This window comes from Staurois parvus, unplaced genomic scaffold (genome assembly GCF_062004578.1).
Source record: "Staurois parvus isolate SC_StPar_1 unplaced genomic scaffold, SC_StPar_1.0 ptg000291l, whole genome shotgun sequence".
Taxonomy (NCBI): domain Eukaryota; kingdom Metazoa; phylum Chordata; class Amphibia; order Anura; family Ranidae; genus Staurois; species Staurois parvus.
Window position 1 is genome coordinate 8682015 of NW_028318087.1, and position 20902 is coordinate 8702916.

The window sequence follows — 20902 nt, forward strand, 5'->3', positions numbered from 1 at the left end:
TTTAAGCAAAACAGCTGCTAGGATAACATACCCAATGCATTCACCACTGAAATACTATTCAGCACATCTCCACTGAAGAATAACCTGTTTTAAAATCGTCCTCTGAAGCTGAATGGGATTAACTGTTGGCACTGAATACTGCCTACAAGAATGTCACCTCAGAAAAGAAGCAATTGCTGCTGTCAGATGTATGGGTTCTGCCAGTTTGCTGACCTCATATGCAGGGGCAAACAAGGCATTTTCTTAGGGTGACATTTTTTCAGGGGGGGGGGGGGCAGCTCCCCCCCCCACAAAAGAAGAGATGGAAGAAAGAATACACGCAGCATGGGGACCAGGTGGGATCTGAGAGAGGCTGCAGGCTGTTTGATGGTGTATGCAGAGCCTGACTCTTGTTCTCGGGGACGTCCAGAGCTGTGAAGGTGAGTGTCTTCTCTCTCACTGGGGTGGGGGGTTGCCAGTGTGTATGGGGCGGTGGTAGTGGAAGGCTCTCTCAGGTGGAGTGTTGTCGGTGAATGTCAGATTCTTATTGTGGGTGAGGGGGGTGTTTGTCAGTGTCAGGGTCCCTCTATGTGGGGGAGCCAATTTTGGTGTTACCTAGGGCAGCATGAAACCTAAATACAACACCGCTCATATGCATGTCCTACAGAATTATCTAAAAATGCACTTTTCTTTCATTAAATTGAAGTTAGTCCAGACTACATGAATGTTGGTTTAAATGGAGCCCCAATACACTCTGTTGTACAATAAAAAAAAAATGCTTCATTGGAAATCCTATTGACAGCTCAGCATTCCTCCAAAGATCCAGCAGTCATCTGTACAGAACCTTTCCAGCTCTGCACTGCCTTTCTCTTGCTAGGAAGGTCTTAGTGCAATACTGGAGTAATGTTTTTGATACTACCAAACCATAAATCACTATTCTGAAAAGGCTGTTGCTGCTAAGGTGCATGGGGGCTGGATTCAGCTCCCTCAAGGAAAAAAAAAAATTGTCAAGAGACAAGAATGATCTTTCCATGCCTCAACAAATGCACCCAGGGGTGTCAAACTGACGGACCTCCAGCTGTTGCAGAACTACAAGGCCCATCATACTTCTGGCAGTGGGAGTTATGCTTGAAACTCTCAGCGTTGCAATGCCTCATGGGATTTGTAGTTCTACAACAGCTGGAGGGCCTCATTTGACACTAGCTCAGTCCTAACCAGCTGCCTCCCTCCTTTCCAGCCTATATAGCCATAGAGATGTGCAGAGCCTCAATAAGGGTTTCAAAATGCTTGCCTTTTATGTGTTGTAACATTGCCATCTGCTGGCAGTCCAAGAGAATACATAGCATTTTTATACCTCCACAATATTTAGTTATTATTGATTATAGGAACTTATATAGCGCTGTCCGTTTACGTAGCACTTTACACATATATATTGTACATTCACATCAGTTCCTAACCCTCAAGGGGCGTACAATCTAAGGTCCCTAACTCGCATTCATACATACACATACTAAGGCCAATTTAGACAGGATCCAATTAACCTACCAGCATGTCTTTGGAGTAGAATATGGTTTATATGGACTATTAAAGCATCATTCTTTGCATATACACCACTTGGTGCAAACCTATCGCCTGTGTGCAACAACAAAGGTGTGGAAGGACAGACCAACAGGGAGAAGAGAGAGTAAAACAAAAAAAAAGCAGGCATTTAGAAAGGAGAAAAAATATAAAAGATGCGGGAAAGAAAACAAGCAATAACAGTGAGAGCTGTGAAAATGTGGAATAGACTTCCTCAAGAGTCGGTTCTGGCCAGCTCAGTGGATTGCTTTACAAAAGGTCTGGATACACAGAATATAACTGGATACTAACATTTATAGGTAAAGTTGATCCAGGGAATATCCGATTGCCTCTCGTGGGGATCAGGAAGGAATTTTTTTTTCCCCTGCAGGAGCAAATTAGATCATGCTTTGCGGGGGGGGGGGGGGGGGGTTTGCCTTCCTTTGTATCAACTGTGGGAGTAGGGTTAGAACTTTTTTTTTTTTTTTTAATGGTTGAACTGGATGGACTTTCGTCTTTTTTTTTCAGCCAGACTATGTAAGAATGAGCTTTAAAAAAGAGAAAGTTGGGTTTTTTTTATACTTACCTAGGTGGATGCAACGTTTGTCTGATGCTGCATCTGTCCCCCGCCAGCTAGAAGGCTGAGAACTAAGCGCTGTCTGCTCTGCCCCCCCTCCCCCAGGGCTCACTGGAGCACTGGGCTGTTGAGGGAGCAGGAGCAACCGGCCAGTTGCCAGTCCAGACTCCAGTGTGAATCCCACCCATATGGTCATTGATCCCCAGCCTGGAATGGCTGAGTGACATCAGCAAACAGCGGCCTTTAGCCCACTGTCCACTGAAAATGGGTCACATTGGGTCACGAACTGCACTCTGGTGATCCACAGGAGAATTACAGCCAAACGAGCTTTGGCTGTACTCCTTTAAACAGAACATTTTTTTTTTGTTGTGTATTTAAATTACATTAGCTCCTATTTTCAAACTGATTACTGCCTTTTAGTACATATAAATACAGTTTGCATTTCCATACTTTATTATAAAAATATTAACTTTTCTTTTTGTGTAGAAGTATAAAAATGTTTTGGAAGAATTTACCAGGCCTTGGTCTTAAGACTATTGAGAACCACTGCTCCAGCTAACATGTCCACTACATATCATTCAGCATTTATGAAATCACAGCCTTGTGCAACAATCGCACCAATTGTGGCCTGTACAAACCAGACTTTTGGGGCTCCATTGAAAAGGTAGTGGTATGGCTGTGAATAAAATGTAAGCTGTAGTGTGGAATTAATGCAATGTCCAACAAACATTAGATAATATCCACTCTGTTTTAAATTGCCTCCTTATGCAGGCCATACATACAGTCAGGTCCATAAATATTGGGACATCGACACAATTCTAACATTTTTGGCTCTATACACCACCACAATGGATTTGAAATGAAACGAACAAGATGTGCTTTAACTGCAGACTGTCAGCTTTAATTTGAGGGTATTTACATCCAAATCAGGTGAACGGTGTAGGAATTACAACAGTTTGCATATGTGCCTCCCACTTGTTAAGGGACCAAAAGTAATGGGACAATTGGCTTCTCAGCCGTTCCATGGCCAGGTGTGTGTTATTTCCTCATTATCCCAATTACAATGAGCAGATAAAAGGTCCAGAGTTCATTTCAAGTGTGCTATTTGCATTTGGAATCTGTTGCTGTCAACTCTCAAGATGAGATCCAAAGAGCTGTCACTATCAATGAAGCAAGCCATCATTAGGCTGAAAAAACAAAACAAACCCATCAGAGAGATAGCAAAAACATTAGGCATGGCCAAAACAACTGTTTGGAACATTCTTAAAAAGAAGGAACGCACCGGTGAGCTCAGCAACACCAAAAGACCCGGAAGACCACGGAAAACAACTGTGGTGGGTGACCGAAGAATTCTTTCCCTGGTGAAGAAAACACCCTTCACAACAGTTGGCCAGATCAAGAACACTCTCCAGGAGGTAGGTGTATGTGTGTCAAAGTCAACAATCAAGAGAAGACTTCACCAGAGTAAATACAGAGGGTTCACCACAAGATGTAAACCATTGTTGAGCCTCAAAAACAGGAAGGCCAGATTAGAGTTTGCCAAACGACATCTAAAAAAGCCTTCAAAGTTCTGGAACAACATCCTATGGCCAGATGAGACCAAGATCAACTTGTACCAGAGTGATGGGAAGAGAAGAGTATGGAGAAGGAAAGGAACTGCTCATGATCCTAAGCATACCACCTCATCAGTGAAGCATGGTGGTGGTAGTGTCATGGCGTGGGCATGTATGGCTGCCATTGGAACTGGTTCTCTTGTATTTATTGATGATGTGACTGCTGACAAAAGCAGCAGGATGAAATCTGAAGTGTTTCGGGCAATATTATCTGCTCATATTCAGCCAAATGCTTCAGAACTCATTGGACACGGCTTCACAGTACAGATGGACAATGACCCAAAGCATACTGCAAAAGCAACCAAAGAGTTTTTATAAGGGAAAGAAGTGGAATGTTATGCAATGGCCAAGTCAATCACCTGACCTGAATCCGATTAAGCATGCATTTCACTTGCTGAAGACAAAACTGAAGGGAAAATGCCTCAAGAACAAGCAGGAACTGAAGACAGTTGCAGTAGAGGCCTGGCAGAGCATCACCAGAGATGAAACCCAGCGCCTGGTGATGTCTATGCGTTCCAGACTTCAGGCTGTAATTGACTGCAAAGGATTTGCAACCAAGTATTAAAAAGTGAAAGTTTGATTTATGATTATTATTCTGTCCCATTACTTTTGGTTCCTTAATAAGTGGGAGGCACATATGCAAACTGTTGTAATTCCTACACCGTTCACCTGATTTGGATGTAAATGCCCTCAAATTAAAGCTGACAGTCTGCAGTTAAAGCACATCTTGTTCGTTTCATTTCAAATCCATTGTGGTGGTGTATAGAGCCAACAATGTTAGAATTGTGTCCATGTCCCAATATTTATGGACCTGACTGTAGTTCGAATTCCGAACGATTTTTCGTCCAAAAATCGGTAATCTGATTGTGCCATGAATACTTTTGAAAATAAGCCAACCAAGTCATAAAGTTCACCCCATATAACAGGCAAAACTTCTGTTCCTTCCAGATCACGGCTCAAGCGCATATTCTTGGCAGAACTCCGATCGTACGATTTGACCATTATCGAGTCAAAAATCGGTCGTTTTTCACGAATTTTCCAACATGCCCGATCACCGAAAAGGGGAGGAATCACGAAAATTGGCTGGTACCATTGACCCACTAACAGAGCGAAAATTGGCTGATTATTCTTAGGTCCGATATTTGAATGAAAAATCGGTCGAATTTCGACTCATGTATGGTCGGCCTTAGTGTTACCCAAATGATCTGCACAAACCAATTTGCAGGTGTGTGTCCTGATTAGCATTAAAAAAAGGCACCATTCTGGGGTATAAAAGAGCGAGCAATTAGGGTCTACCCTTCTGGGCCCAATCTCTCCATCAGCCAGGTTGTGTTCTCAATTCAATCAGTAAGAGGAAAGAGCTTCTGAAGTCGAATTGATTTTAATATTTAAACACTTTTCTAACTTTCATTTGTTACAAGGGTACGCATTTTATTTTACAGGAGTATGCATTTTATTTATTCTACTTTTTCCTGCGTCTTTCCAGTAAAAGTGAACCTTTGTCCAGCCACAGTAGAAGCATTTCCATCTTTCTCAACAAGCAGTAAAAGTTCTTTAAAACAAGCCCTGTAACTATAGGTATTGTGGGAAAATCATTTTCAAATTTCACAAGAACAGAAATCCCAGCTGTCCTTTGAGGAGTAATTATTTCACAGTACAAGTAGCTAGAGAAGTAAGTGATGGCTAGTTTTAAAAGCGCTTTAACTGCTTGTTAAGAATATCCAGAAAAAAAAAATAAAAAATTAATGTGCTTAGTCTGCGCAATAGTAAATGCCCAACATCAAAAATACATGTATTCTACTCTTACAAAATTAAAAGACCAACTGAATGTTTCTTTAAAATCTATAAAAATTAGGTCAGCTTGGTTCTTGTTCTACTGTTTATTCTTCTTATAGTGCTTCCTCTGCAGGAAAGTGTGTGAGTGTAACAGTACAAACCCCCACCCCCCCTCATCACCACTACAGCATTGCAATAAGCAGGAAGCATGAATGTTGCAGATTGCCGCCTTGTAGTGTTGATAAGGCAGGGGATGTTGAAGCAACTACAACTGGGCTTTAAACCTCTGTCTCCACAAAAGATGTATAACCAGCTAGACAAAACAAATGTGAAGTTACTTGGTGCAAGACAGGCACATAACCACTTGTCTGCCGAGCACGTTCAACCCCTTCCTGCCTAGGCCAATTTTCAGCTTTCAGCGCTGCCGCACTTTGAATGACAATTGCGCGGTCATGCAACACTGTACCCATATGAAATTTTTATAATTTTTTTGATAGAGCTTTCTTTTGGTGGTATTCAATCACCACTGGGTTTTTTTACTTTTTGCTAAACAAACCAAAAACAACTGAAAATTTTTGAAAAAAAAAATTCTTAGTTTGTTATAATATTTTGTAAATTAGTAATTTTTCTCCTTCCCTGATGTGCGCTAAATGAGGCTGCAGTATTGGGCACTGATAGGCAACACTCGTGGGCATTGACAGGCAGGTGGCACTGAAAGTTGGCACTGAAAGACAACTCAGATGTGCACTGGTAGACACTGACAGGTGGCACTGATGGTTACTGATGCCCTGATGATCAGTGTAGATGTCCCCTCTGAGGAATGCAGATTACCAGCTCTCCTCTCCTCACGAGTTGTCTGCGTGACAGCTGGTGAGGAGAGGAATGCCGATAACTGGCATTTCCTTATTTACATGTGATCAGCTGTGATTGGACACAGCTGATCACATGACTGAGCTGAAGTCATTGGCTCTTTCCGCTGATCGGTGATCAGCTATGTCCCCGGGATACAGCACGCCACTGATTGCCGCGCTGGCGCGGTTAGAGTGGGAGGACATCATATGACGTCCTCCCAGAATGAGAGAACCAGCTCCCATCCGTCATTTCCTTATATGGTGAACAGGAGGGGGTTAAACAGCCTTTTTTCTTGAATATGAATGTGCTGTTATAAGCCTAGTAAAATATTTATTTGGCATGTAAGTAACAACTGCACATGTAGACTGGGTTAGCTATAGATTTGCCTTTACATTTATGCACGGTGCTCCCTCCTTAGCTGTCCAGCACACTACTACTGCTATTATTTCAGAGTGTTCCTAGACCGACTCCATAATGTTTCATTGCTCACAATATATTCTTTAATTTGATATTGACTTTTTCATAGCATTTTAGCAAAAATACAAAATTGCATTGTCGGATATACAGACAGCCATGCAAAGGGAGAAACTGCAAATGCCATGATGAGAACATGATGGAAGTCATATTACTTTTATGTAGCTTTTAAAATAACTCAGACCATATGTTTTTGAAAGTACAAAAACCACCAGAACAACTCGCACATGTAAGTTTTGTTTTTATTCATGGATTCTTACAGTATGGGATATCAAAAATCCTCACAAAATAAAGGTGATTTACTGAAAACTGCTGTCCCTCTGGGTGATCTGATCTATGACTCCGATACTGCTGAGAACTTTGCTTTATCAAATGTTAAAAAGGAACATAAAAACAAACATGCATACACATGTACATTTTGTGTTTCCCTTAAATCAGAGGTCTAGGTCACCATGATGGGAAGCACTACAAAAATATTTAAATACACATTTAAATAACGTGTAAGGGGAGTGCTTCTCTGTAGGATCCCATAGAGGAGGGTTACCAGGCAAATGTAACTAGGCTCATCCAGATTTCATCAACTGCTACCTTGAAACAGCTCCTGTCCTATGTCTGAAGTGGATTGGGGACAAACAGAGGGAGGCAAATAATAAGCATTGCTGGTTATGGTACTGAAAACAAATATGTAGGTAAGGCCGATTTCCTGGATATCCCTTGGCGCTGCTTGCAGGCAGTAGAAAGAAGGTGCCTAAGCCTCTAATTCCAGACCCAAGCCAAGTTTGTGGCCACCAGCATTAATGTTCTTTCCATCTACCAGCGCAGAGAGCGTCAATTTCACCCCTGATTAAACAAATGAAAAAAAAAACAGTCAGATGCCATACAAAAACATAGAACTAAGGAGCAAAAGCTGGTGTCTATGGGCAACATCTCCACTTCTCCTTTTCCTCCCATTTCACATGTGTTTAACAAAAAATAAATAATTACAGAACAACAAATAATTACGGGATAAACCATAAAAGAGTATATTAATGGTTATAGGTAATTGTTCCGTGTCAAATGGGTATTTATGCTTCTGTGGCTGCAAATGTGTGCCCAGTAGTGCCATGCAATCTTAGGACAGAGCAGGTATGTGCAACATGTCATTTGAATCTCTGTCCTTCTAGCTGAGCAGAAGGTTGGAGATGAACAAAAGAGATATCCCAACCTTATTCATAGTAAAATCTAACCAAGTCTGAGGCATTCTTATAGCGGTTATTTGAATACAAAAAAGGGTTTTCATATTCATGCCCTATTGGGAAACATTACAGTAGACAGAATTCATAACATATTCCTTGTAAACGTTTTACATGGGCTCAATACAGTGTGCTTTTGCTTTCCAAATCTGGAGTAAATGCCAGAGACCCATCATTTAGGGCCCTTCAAATTCACACAATTGTCCCTATAGAAACAGTCTGTTAATAAAGACGATCAAATTATTTCTAACACAATATCTCCCAAATGTTATATTGACAATTTCAGAGTACAGTTTCCATGGCAAAGAACTATGTCATCAGAATTTGGAGACAAGTCGTGTTATCGGAGTGAATTAGGATTTCCATATGCATGTCATACCTTACAGGTAAAATCTGGTATTAAGCCTTATTTTATACCATGTATCTTTGAGGAATTGGAGAAAAAAAATAAAGAGGGGGGGGGGGCGCACCCAAGTGCAAGTTAGTATTAGTAATGAATAATTTATTGATCTAACAATGACTGCAGAGACAAGGAAAGTATTGGGCGATCCTTTATTTTTGACTTGTGGTTGAAGCACTTACCTGGCCTGAGGGTCTGGGTGTAGCCTACACCAATAAGACTGGCATTGTTCACCTTTGCCTAAATACAAAAAACAAAAGGTTTGTTGTCAGAATAGTTTTCACTATAAAGTGCACTAGCTGGAAATAAAAATACCTTAGATTACCTACAATGCAGACAACTAGTTTTTTTTTTGCAGTTATGTACATTTTTTTTTATACAACCCAGGGAACCAGATTCCCAGAGTGAACAAATATTATAACGTTAAAACTTTCTATAGGCAACACCACATTGTGATGAGCATATAGAAGGGTTTGGGAACCTCAAGTCAGCTTTCAATAGCGTAGTATCCATATAAAATGTGACTATTATCCTGCCTGAAATTAAAGACGTGGGGCAAACAAAAAGATGCAGTCCAGACCTTTTACTGCCTCCAATTTTACACCAGGTTGTTGAGCCAAGTTTCCCATTTTCACATGCATAATATAGACCTGAGAGCTTCCAGAAGAAACACCTAAATATTTTTTTGAATACCAAGGACCTACAGAAGTAAATACTACTCCTGTTGATTTTGCACATCCAAAGTTGGTTGTAGAAAGCTTTAATCAAAGAAATTTTTTTTTGCAAAAAAAAAATAAAACAATTGTTAGTAAAAATTCCTATTACATATAAATAACATTTAAAGCAAAAAAATTTCCTGGATTTCAGTTGTAAAAAAAAAAAAAAAAAAAAAAAAAAATTCTATTAAAACCACTTGCCCTCAAGAGGATTTACCCCCTTCCTGACGAGGCCATTTTTTTGCTGTTCGGAACTGCGCTATTTCAACTGGTAATTGCGCGGTCATGCGATGCTGCACCCAAACAACATTTATGTCTTTTTTCACACAAACAGGGCTTTCTTTTGGTGGTATTTGATCACTTTTGCTGTTTTTTTATTGTTTGGGCTATAAACAAAAAAGACCGAAAATTTAGAAAAAACAATATTTTTCACTTTTGGTTATAAAAAATATCCAATAAACTCAAAGTTAGTCATAAATTTAGGCTAAAATGTATTCTGCTGCATGTCTTTGGTAAAAACAAATCTCACTACATGTATATTAATTGGTTTGTGTTAAAGTTATAGCGTCTACAAACTATGGTATATATATTGGAGTTTACGCAGCTTTTACTTTGACTGCCCCAAATTACCCCTTTTTGGAAAGTAGACACTCCAAGGATTTTGCAGAGGCATGTTGAGTCCATGGAACATTTTATTTTTTGCCACAAATTTTTTGAATATGACTTTTTTTTTTTTTTCCACAAACTTGTCAGTTAAATTGTATATTGCTCACACATGACATGGGTATATGTGGAATAACACCCCAAAACACATTCTCCTACATCTGCCGAGTATGGGGGTACCACATGTGAGAGAATTTTTGGCAGCCTATCTACATACAAGCCTCCAAAATCCAGTGACCACCTCCATGCTTTCAAATGGCATATTTCCTCATATCACTTCCCCACTACCTATCACAGTTTCAGGGGCTCTAAAATTCCAGGAAAGTACAAACACCCACCCCCCCAAAATGACCCCTTTTTGGAAAGTAGACACCCCAAGGAATTTGATAAGAGGCATGGTGCGTATTTTACAGATATCATTTTTGTCACAGGGTTTTGAAAAAGAAAAACATTTTTTGTATTCTTTCTTCATTTTCCAAAAACGTGGCAACAATTGAGATCTGCAAAACACTCACCATGCCTCTTAGCAAAGAAAAAAAAAATCTCAAATTAGTATTTTTTTTTCCCTTTAACTTTTTTTTTTAAATATTTTTATCAGAATAGTACAATATTACCATAGTAACATTGTACTACTGTGGGGGGGGGGGGTATGCAAAGCTTGCTGTCATGAACCCAACTCATTCATAAACTGTCATGACGGAGTTAAGTTTTGACAGCTCAGGATAGTGATCTGCGATTGGCTGGAGCTGGTCACATGGTACAGGTTCTGTAATTGGCCCCATGTATCATGTGACAGCTGTGGGCCAATCACAGCTTACGAAGAAGAGGAGCAAAGCGGTTATGAATGAGATTGATTCATAACAGCTTTGCTTACATTGTGATCATGTGATCACCGGGTCCCGTTCACCGGGATCTTCATTCCGCTGGACAGTCAGAGCGATGTACGAGTAGGTCGCTTTGCCTGTAGCTGCTGCACTGCCAAAGTACATTGCAGGCAGATGGGCGGGCAGCGGTTAAACAGTGAAAAAACAAAATAATGAATAATAATTATTAAGAATACTAATATGGTATGAAAACCACACACCGCTTACACTGAAAAAGCGTTTACTACATCTATTTAGCATAAAACAAAAATGATACCCCCAAAAATAATTTTCCAGTGGTTGTGAAAATGAAATACTTAGTGTGTGCATAGGGGTTATATCTATACTGTGTAAATTAATGTGCGCAGGTATGTTTTTGTTTTATTTTTGGCTTTGATTACAATTTGCTCATTTCACTGTCTTTTTGGGTTTTTTTTAACCAAATTTATTTCTTTCACAAGGGAATGGACAATGCTTCAGGACAGTGTCTATTAAAGCAGTATTTAACAAAAAAAAAAAGAGAAAAAAGAAGGAGTAATATAATGCTGGTTATCGATCCTTAAATTTGGTGGCTGCATTAGTTTTCTTTTAGGCTCTCCCCTCTCCTTTTTTTCACTTGGTGATACTGCCAGTAACACTTCTAGTCTTAGAAGTGCTGGCTCACATCATTGCAGCAGAGCGGCTGGAGTGCAGTGCAATTTCGCTGAGCTAAGCACAGGGATTATGCTCGGAGCTTGGCGGATTGCAGTTTTTAAAACAAACTTTATTGAGATGTCACAAACACATCTCATAAAATTCAATTACTGGCTCTGCAGCACAAACCAGTGGATTGCTTCTCACTGTGCTGCAGTCCCACCGCATCTGGTGTGAATATATCCTCTGAGCATCCCCACTGTATGTGGAGCAATGGAGACATCTTTGGACATTAGCATTTTCAGTCTGGAAAGAGGGTACTGGTAGATGCACTTGTATATTTAGATGGACTTGACTTAACAAATGAAACTAACACTTTTTAAAACAGTTAAGCCAGCAATATATGGATTGAAATTTGGCCGTTCCAGCAGGGACTGGCTGAATTTCATTCCATGTATTAAGATTATCAATAGACTTCTATACAACCACCCTGTCACATTTTTTCCAATGAATGAGTGCTGCTGGTTAAAGCTGTATGTATTCGTTGTATTATGATGGTGGCGAAGTCTCCCTGCTGTCAGAATACAAAACTCCCCCATCCACACTGAATGTGTGGATGGAGCAATCAGGTTTTTTTTTTTTGTTTAGCCCACTGGTTGAACAAAAAATAATTGAATAAAGTATGGGCTGCCTTAATGAAGCGATGAATAAAGGTTTTACACAAATTAATAAATGCTGACCATTGTCAGCACCTCGGTCAGTGTTAAATGGTTTGTCTCAACACCAACTATTACAGCTTGGTCTGGTAAAGAAAAAAATAATGTATACATCACATCTAATAACTGGTAATCTTCAATGTAATACATTTTTATATATTTTGGGTTTAATAACACTTTAAGGCTCCAGGACAGGAATAAGAGAGAATTGCCCCAAAATGAGTGGAGATCCCATATGTGACAAAAGTCAGAGGAATGGTTCTTCCCACTAAAAGATCTTCCCTCCACGCCTATCCTGATGAAAACGACTGTCCCTATAACAATGGTCACCAGAACAGATAGTGAAGATGAATCTCCAAAAAGGGTATCAGAAGTTGTAACCCACTTCAACGAACCTAAAAGAGAAAAAAAAAAAAAAAAAAAAAAAAAAAAAAAAAAGGCCTCCGTGGGAAACCTTAGGATGGGTGCTAACATTCTTGGACTCCTGAGCTGGCATCAACAACAAAGCTCAGTTTCAGCTACACAGCCTCAAAGATAGTATGCACCCTGGGATTGCACCCAAGGCTTCACCTACTATAGTCTCTACTGTAGGCCTAGTTTAGGTTATTAAATACAAAAGTGGAAAATGAATGACAATGATGTCTTCAACATTCAGACCTGTTCCTCAATTTTTCTGCAAATCTCAAAGTAGCACACGACTGGTTGAGTTTTCTAAACTAGACATTAAGTACACCTAACTCATATTTAGGATCCTCTCACATACAATTCAGAAATACATGATGTTGCTGCATGTTTATTTTTTTATGCGTTATGCAAAGTAATGCATTACTGTCATCAGGGCAACAGCTTAAATGTAACCATCAACATATATTAGTATAACTAGAATAGTATATTCTACAAAAGTAGAAAAATTTTTTTTTTTATAAAACTAGGATTTTTAACCACTTCCCGACCGGCCATTGTATATAAACGGCCCGACGGTGGCACTGCAGGGTCGGGTGGCCGTTTATAAAAGGCCTCCCCACACCCTGCTTGTGGGTGCTCCCCTGGAGCGTGCAGCACCGCGATCCGGTGCCCGCTGTGTCCTCCGGACACAGTGAAACACAGATCGTCGGACGGGACCTCTGTACCAAGTCCTGATCATGTGATCACTTATTGGCCAATCAGTGATCACATGCAAAGTAGTAAGCAAGATGTCACTTCTGACATCATTGCTTACTACGAGTGAAATCTGTGAATGATCACAGAGGTTACATGGTACAAGGCTATTCACAACAGCTTTGTACCATGTGACAAGCTGTGACCAATCACATCTCACTCAGCAGTTCTCAATGGCTGCAAGAATGCAGACAGAGAGAAAGAGAAATGATTGCTTTTACATCCTATATGGGTGTAAAAGCAATCACTGTACTGCTAGGGTGCCAGTATGTAAAAAAAAAAAAATAAAATAAATGTTTGATGAAATATTTATTTGCAAAATTTTATAAGAAAAACACTTTTTTTCAAAATTTTTGGACATTTTCATTTACGTAGCAAAAAAAAAAAAAAAAATCCCAGCGGTGAATAAACGCCACCAAAATAAAGTTTTATCTGTCTCAAAAAAATGGTAAAAAATTCATATAGGTACAGTGTTGCATGACCGCGCAATTGTCATTCAAAGTGTGATAGCGCTGAAAGCTAAAAATTGCCCTGGTCAGGAAGGGGGTAAAAGTGTCCAGACTGGAAGTGGTTAAATAAGCCTGCACAATAGCACATAAGAGGTAGAGCTGGTTTTGCTTGTAAAAACTAGTTACTAACTGGTTGCTCAGCCATGATATAACCCGTATCCCTACTACTATGCTTCTTAATGAGACCTAATGTGCCAAGTTGTTTTTCACCGCACATAGCTCTCAAAAGCAAAACACAGTTTTTCAAATATGTAGCGTTTTTTTGGACATTAGGAGGATAGAAAAAAAATAAAAAAAAAGTAAATCCAGCAAGCGATGGAGATATCAATTTCTTATTTCCCTGTAATACTCACAGAGATGGATGCATTAGAATCCAGCTGATATTTGGTAGCAATGCCAAAGCGGGTGCTATTGTTGCCAGCTGTCCAGGCCAAGTTAACTGCTGTCTCGAGTTTGTCACTGACTTTCTGGTAGATAGAGCCAGCAAATTCTGATCCGTCATTACTGAAGGGGGGGAAAATAAAAAAAAAAAAAAAAAAAAAAAAAATAGGATCAAATATACATGCACACACACTTATATACATGCACACACACTATAAAAAAGGGGAAAAAAATATTTTTATATATATAAATTTTATTACACACATACCAGTATAACAGGAAAAACACTCACACACACACGGTCTACTGATTTAGTTTAATCTTTCTACTAGCAACTAATGGGCTAAAGCACGGTCATGTACATTCTGCCCAATAACTGAGACCTCTATGGCCACTGAAGTTCCTTCACCGGACAAAGGGTAATGGCTTTAGGCAGAAGCCAGGCCCCAGTATCAAAGTGAAAACTTAATCAGAGGTGCACAGATGTTTTTTCCTGGGATTTTGCTACATCTGCTTCACAGTTTTAAAATGTGTAAACAGAATAGAGAACTACTTTATTGCCCCAACACACAGGGGAGGGGGGCTCAACTGTGTAAGCATCTTACCATCCTGAATATATTCTGATGGGGTAATATGGCAGGTCTTAGACCAGAAGTCTGGAGAGGCTAATAAAGAGAACCTGAGGATCTCTTTATAGGAGGTATTGGGGTGTCCTGACATAACCAAAGGGCTGCACATTCAAATGGCTGTCAGGCTGCAAATAAATTGAAGGAATTATAGTCAGAGGCTGTGGACATGCTACAGGTTTGGATGTAGACATGATGCATAAGAGTGAGAGACTGGGAACATGTCACATAAGGCTGGTAGATTACTGCTATTGGCCCTTTAAAAATCAATGCTCCCTCTTCAACTGCAAACTGATGGGGTCCAAGGGCCACACAAGTACTGAAGGGCTGCTTGTAATTACAGAGACTATACGTAATAAGAGATCACTTTGATGCAAGTAAGCCTTTTATGCAGGGTGCAGTGCATCTGCAAACCTCCACTTTTTTTGTGCTTTTGTTCTGGTATGGTTGTATAGGAATGCACAGAGTGGTGGGCATAGTTATGGAAACACTCATTTTAGGGCCACTACAAAACAGCGCTAAACCCTCTATAAACCCTTTGTCCTGTGAAATGCGTAATCAACAACTTTTCTTGCAGAACTATATCTATTTCAGGTACTTCTATAGCGCCGTCAATTTACGCAGTGCTTTACATGCATATTGTACATTCAACCCTCGAGGGGCGTACAATCAAAGGTCAGAAAGTATGTGAAGGAAAAAAGGCAAAAAAAAAAAGTTACACATATTGATATAAAATGAAAGTATATACTCACACATTAGTATGCAGCTGGAAGTCTCCTGTCTTGTAACCAACTGCAAAGTTATTCTTGGTCAGCTTGGATTTGGCACTGTCAAAGGTCATCTGATAACCGGCTAGCCAACCTTCATAACCTACTACCGCTGAGCCATGAATGGCAGGACCAGCAAAATCAAAGTCCACATCGCAGCCTAGGTTTACATACTCGCGTTTGTAAGCAGCCTTAACCTTACCACTCTTCTTGCTAATAAAAGAAAGCAAACATTGGAATTGGTGGGCTTTGGATCTATGCAATTTACACTAAACAAGCAAGGAAGACTTGGAGGGGCGCAAGACAGTTACTCACCCTGTGTTTGGTGAAAAGGTTGTGTCAAATGTTAGCTTAAGGCCTTTTGCAATCTGCAGAAGATATGCATAAGTTATACCACCTTCAAAAAGATTACTAAATCACCAAAAGTTTTAATTATAATACAAACTGCAATCCAACATCTAAATATACTCCATGAACTGCAGTAACTGAAACACAGTAGAGCTAACAGTAAACTGCATATTGCACATCTAGATTATGCAGGGTACTAAATGGAACCAAAAAGCCCCCAGCTAATCAGTGCAAAACACAGTAAAGCCTTTTTAAAAAGCAAGTATATGCAGGTCTACCTTCTATCAGAGATACAAAAATAAGGGATTTACTCCTCACTTTAGTATAGTGGGTGGGGCTATGCAAATTATTATTTTATGCCCCTGAGCCAATTATGGATCCAAATTGCTGGTTTATAGTACAGATACAGCCTGATATAATAGAGCCATTTATTATAACACTGCATCAAGTGGTTTGTAATTAATAGCTCCTTTATCTCATTCTTGTAAGTGGGTAATCTGTACATTCTCATAGCCACTATCAAAGCAGCTAAAATGGCTGCTTGAACCACCCTAACCCGACACAAAAAACATATAAAATATGGACATATTTAATAAAATTGAAATATCATGCATATATGGAACATTTTTCCCCATTTTCTGAGTAGTATAGGTGAACCTACACTTTAAGGTGCACCGGTACAAAAGTAATAAGGACTCATAAACCACGAATAGTGGGAAGGGCTTAGTGAGACTCCCTCTGTCATAGGAGATCACACATTTCTGCTACACTGAGAGCCCAGAATTGGTCAGTTAACCAATTAAAAAACAAATTAAAATGTATAATATAAAATATAAACAAATACCTGGTCTTCAATGGCAATTTCAGTCCCCAAGGTGTTGTCAGTGTTCCATTTCTCTGTGAAAGTCAGGCCGTATTCTCCCCATTTGTATTTGGTCTCTAAGCTGCCGTTTACTTTGCCAGAATCTGTGTTTGATGAGCCTGATGTAGTGAATTCCTGGCAGAAAATCAGACAAGGTTAGTGGTAAGCATTATTTTTATCACACGGATTATCATGTTTACATTCTATAATTCTTGCACATAGTTATCAATAATCCAATGGTGTTACTAAAAGGCCAGTAGGACATTGGTAAGGGGATGCTACAGAGTTCAGATCATGCATTCCTCAGGTTTTTCAAACAAATAGTTTGACTTATCCCAAGTTACCAACATTTCTGGTGCTGGAAGAGCATGCCATACTTTGAGAATGATAACACTGTCAGCAAGAGTATACATTTCAACTTAAATGGAACTAAAACTGAAAGAAATGCTCACTCACCTCCTCCTTCCTGCAGTGTAGTAGTTAAATCCCTCGGCGCCCCATGTCATCTTCTTCCCAGCTATTTCCCAGTACCATGTTTTCAAGCTTTTATTGGCCACTGGCAAAATCATGTCATCCATGCAATGACAGTTCATTTTTCCAATACATCTGGAGTGTGCAAAGAATACACACTGAGCTGTGCATGTGCAAGTGTCATTGCAGAAGAGACAAGAACGTGGCCTCTGCCATAAAGAGCTGCCTGCTTGCAGTTTATTACTTACCTTCAGTTCCACTTTAATTATCTGTGGTTATAGAATTGTAGCTGACCTTGAATTTTCTGGTTAGTTTGAAGATTGATTTTCTCAGACATCAGACAAAATAAAATCTTACTTACTTCAATGACTGACCAAAAAAAAAAGAAAAAACCCACACATACGATTTGATATCCAAAACCTTTTGTCACCATTGACAATGTGATTTATATACAATCTTATATATTCCTTTCATGGAACTTGTTTATTTTGCATGCAATGCCATATGTTACATTTTAAAGAACGTCCTCTGGATGGAGTCCATAATGTCAATTTGGGATACAGGATTATACTGCATGTGTGTTGGACTGGATCCATAAACACTACAGCTGTATTAGACTCTGCTCAGATGATTAGAAGGCAATGTTACAACACTGTCAATAGCTGTGATTTTTACTTATTTGGGTTGTAGCAAGACAATCTGCAAGGAAATGTCAGTGGACGCTGCTGACAGATCATTTACAGTAGCAGACGAGTAACAATATTGCTACATAATAACACAGAACTCTAATGTACCAAGAATGATACAAACAAAACAATCTCAACAGCTCAAGGAGATTTAGTTTAATCTGGGCTATTCTACCCATCATCTAGAAATCTGAAAGCTCAGGAGCGTGATTGGCCCAAAGCGTTATTTCCTTCACTTTGCCAATTGTAAATTTCATTACGATGTTTGGAATCAAGTAAGAATAGTTATTTTGTAAACAAGAAAGTATATATTCAGTAGAGAGAGGTATATTAAATACACACACACACACTAATAGCAGTGGGTTGGAAAAAGTGGATAAAGCTCAAAATCCTTCTAATAGCTTTTATTTCCATACACACAAATGCATTGGGAACACTACACATTCTATTCCAAATCAAAACATGAAGAAAAATATATCAAATTTGTGTTGTTCCTCTAAAAAAATAGCAGTGTTTGTATTCTTCTTTACAAACTCAAACATTCACTATATAAACTGAAAAATGTTTGAAGATTTTGCTTTCCTTTGAATCACTTAATATTTAGTTGTATAAGCACTGTTTCTGAGAACTGCTGTACATCTGTGTTGCATGGATTCAACCAACTTCTGGCACCTGTGAACAGGTATTCCAGCCCAGGATGATTGGACTACATTCCACAGTTCTTCTCTATTTCTTGGTTTTGCCTCAGAAACTGCATTTTTGATGTCACCCCACAAGTTTTCTATTGGATTAAGATCCGGGGATTGGGCTGGCCACTCCATAACGTCAATCTTGTTGGTCTGGAACCAAGATGTTGCACGTTTACTGGTGTGTTTGGGGTCGTTGTCTTGTTCGAACACCCATTTCAAGGGCATTTCCTCTTCAGCATAAGGCAGCATGACCTCTTCAAGTATTCTGATGTATTCAAACTGATCCATGATCCCTGGTATGTGATAAATAGGCCCAACACCGTAGTATGAAAAACATCCCCATATCATGATGCTTGTGCAACCATGCTTCACTGTCTTTACAGTGTACTGTGGCTTGAATTCAGTGTTTGGTGGTCGTCTGACAAACTGTCTCCGGCCACTAGACCCAAAAAGAACAATCTTACTTTCATCAGTCCACAAAATGTTGCGCCATTTCTCTTTAGGCCAGTCAATGAGCTCTTTGGCAAATTGTAACCTCTTCAGCATGTCTTTTTTTCAACAGTGGGACTTTGCAGGGGCTTCTTGCAGATAGCTTGGCTTCACATAGGCGTCTTCTAATTGTAACAGTACTCACAGGTAACTTTAGACCAGTGGTTCTTAACCTGGGTTCGATCGAACCCCAGGGGTTCGGTGAGTCAGTCTCGCCTGTTCGGCGGAGGTGAAGACCCACACCTGACTCATATGATTTGTGATGACATGCCCCGCTTGTCCATCATTGGCTGCAGGTGGTCACGCAACATCGCTTAGCCCAGTGGTCGGCAAGCCGCGGCTCGCGAGCCACATGCGGCTCTTTACACGCTTTTGACAGCTCCTGATGAATTACTATATGGGGGATGAATTACTATATGGGGGATGAATTACTATGGGGGATGAATTACTGTATGGGGGATGAATTACTGTATGGGGGATGAATTACTATAAAACAGTGGTTCTTAACCTGGGTTCGATCGAACCCCAGGGGTTCAGTGAGTCAGTCTCGCGGGTTCGGCAGAGGTGAAGACCCACACCTGACTCATATGATTCGTGCAGTAAATATTCATTATTATGTTTTTGTTTTTGTGTGAAAATCATGTTTTAATGGTTTTGTTCTTTACGGTTTTGTTCATTTTGTGCACCTATGTATAAATATATACCTATGTTTTGAATTTTAAAAATCATATTTTATTTTTCCAATTAAGAAGGGTTCGGTGAATGCGCATATGAAACTGGTGGGGTTCAGTACCTCCAACAAGGTTAAGAACCACTGCTTTAGACCTTCTTTGATCTTCCTGGAGCTGATTGTTGGCTGAGTCCTTGCCGTTTTGGCTATTCTTCTATCCATTCGAATGGTAGTTTTTCGCTTTCTTCCACGTCTTTCAGGTTTTGGTTGCCATTTTAAAGCATCTGCGATCATTTTAGCTGAGCAGCCTATCCTTTTCTGCACTTATTTATATGTTTTCCCCTCTCCAATCAACTTTTTAATCAAGGTACGCTGTTCTTCTGAACAATGTCTGGAACAACCTATTTTCCCTCAGAATTTCAGAGAGAAATGCACTGTAACCAGCATGTACAACATTTGCTGCCTTCCTTCCTCAAATAAGAGCAATAATTGCCACCTGTTTTTCAAAGAATGAATGACCTCACTAATAGAATTCCACACTGCTATTATTTTGAACAAGCCCCTTTCAATTAGTGATTCAATTACACAGAATCAGCAGTATGCATGTCATGACTGTTGGGTTTCTATTACTCTACTATACCTGCTAGTAAATTATTTGCCATGTAGAAATATAATTTCTACCAAAAACAGTGATTGATCAGGTTAGTGATGCCGTGTGTGTGTGTGTGTGTGTGTGTGTGTGTGTGTGTGTGTGTGTGTGTGTGTGTGTGTGTGTGTGTGTGTGTGTGTGTGTGTGTGTGTGTGTGTGTGTGTGTGTGTGTGTGTGTGTGTGTGTGTGTGTGTGTGTGTGTGTGTGTGTGTGTGTGTGTGTGTGTGTGTGTGTGTGTGTGTGTCATCATTTAAAGTGCCTCTGATTAACCCCAAATAAACTTCAGCTGTTCTAGTAGATCTTTCCTGACATTTTCTTAGTTGCATCCTACAGCAAAAGCCATGGTCCACAGAGAGCTTCCAAAGCATCAGAGCAATCTCATTGTTAAAAGGTATCAGTCAAGAGAAGGGTACAAAAGAGCTTCCAAGGCATTAGGTATACCATGGAACACAGTGAAGACCGTCATCAAGTGAAGAAATTATGGTGCAACAGTGAAATGGACTGGACGTCCCTTCAAAATTGATGAAAAGACGAGAAGAAAACTGG

At 39.8% G+C, this 20902-nt stretch overlaps 1 protein-coding gene across 1 annotated transcript in view; it reads right to left on the reverse strand.

The window, feature by feature from the left end:
* Window positions 1–7052: 7052 nt before the first annotated feature.
* VDAC2 (voltage dependent anion channel 2) overlaps window positions 7053–20902 on the reverse strand; it is a 32512-nt gene continuing 18662 nt past the window's right edge. Inside the window, exons 4-9 of the mRNA XM_089682575.1 lie at window positions 16685–16837; window positions 15808–15860; window positions 15478–15705; window positions 14072–14222; window positions 8643–8700; window positions 7053–7668 (exon numbers count right to left, since the gene is read on the reverse strand). Of these exons, the coding sequence (XP_089538701.1) occupies window positions 7577–7668; window positions 8643–8700; window positions 14072–14222; window positions 15478–15705; window positions 15808–15860; window positions 16685–16837 (735 nt within the window). The 3' untranslated portion in view covers window positions 7053–7576. The remainder of the gene's footprint in view (window positions 7669–8642; window positions 8701–14071; window positions 14223–15477; window positions 15706–15807; window positions 15861–16684; window positions 16838–20902) is intronic.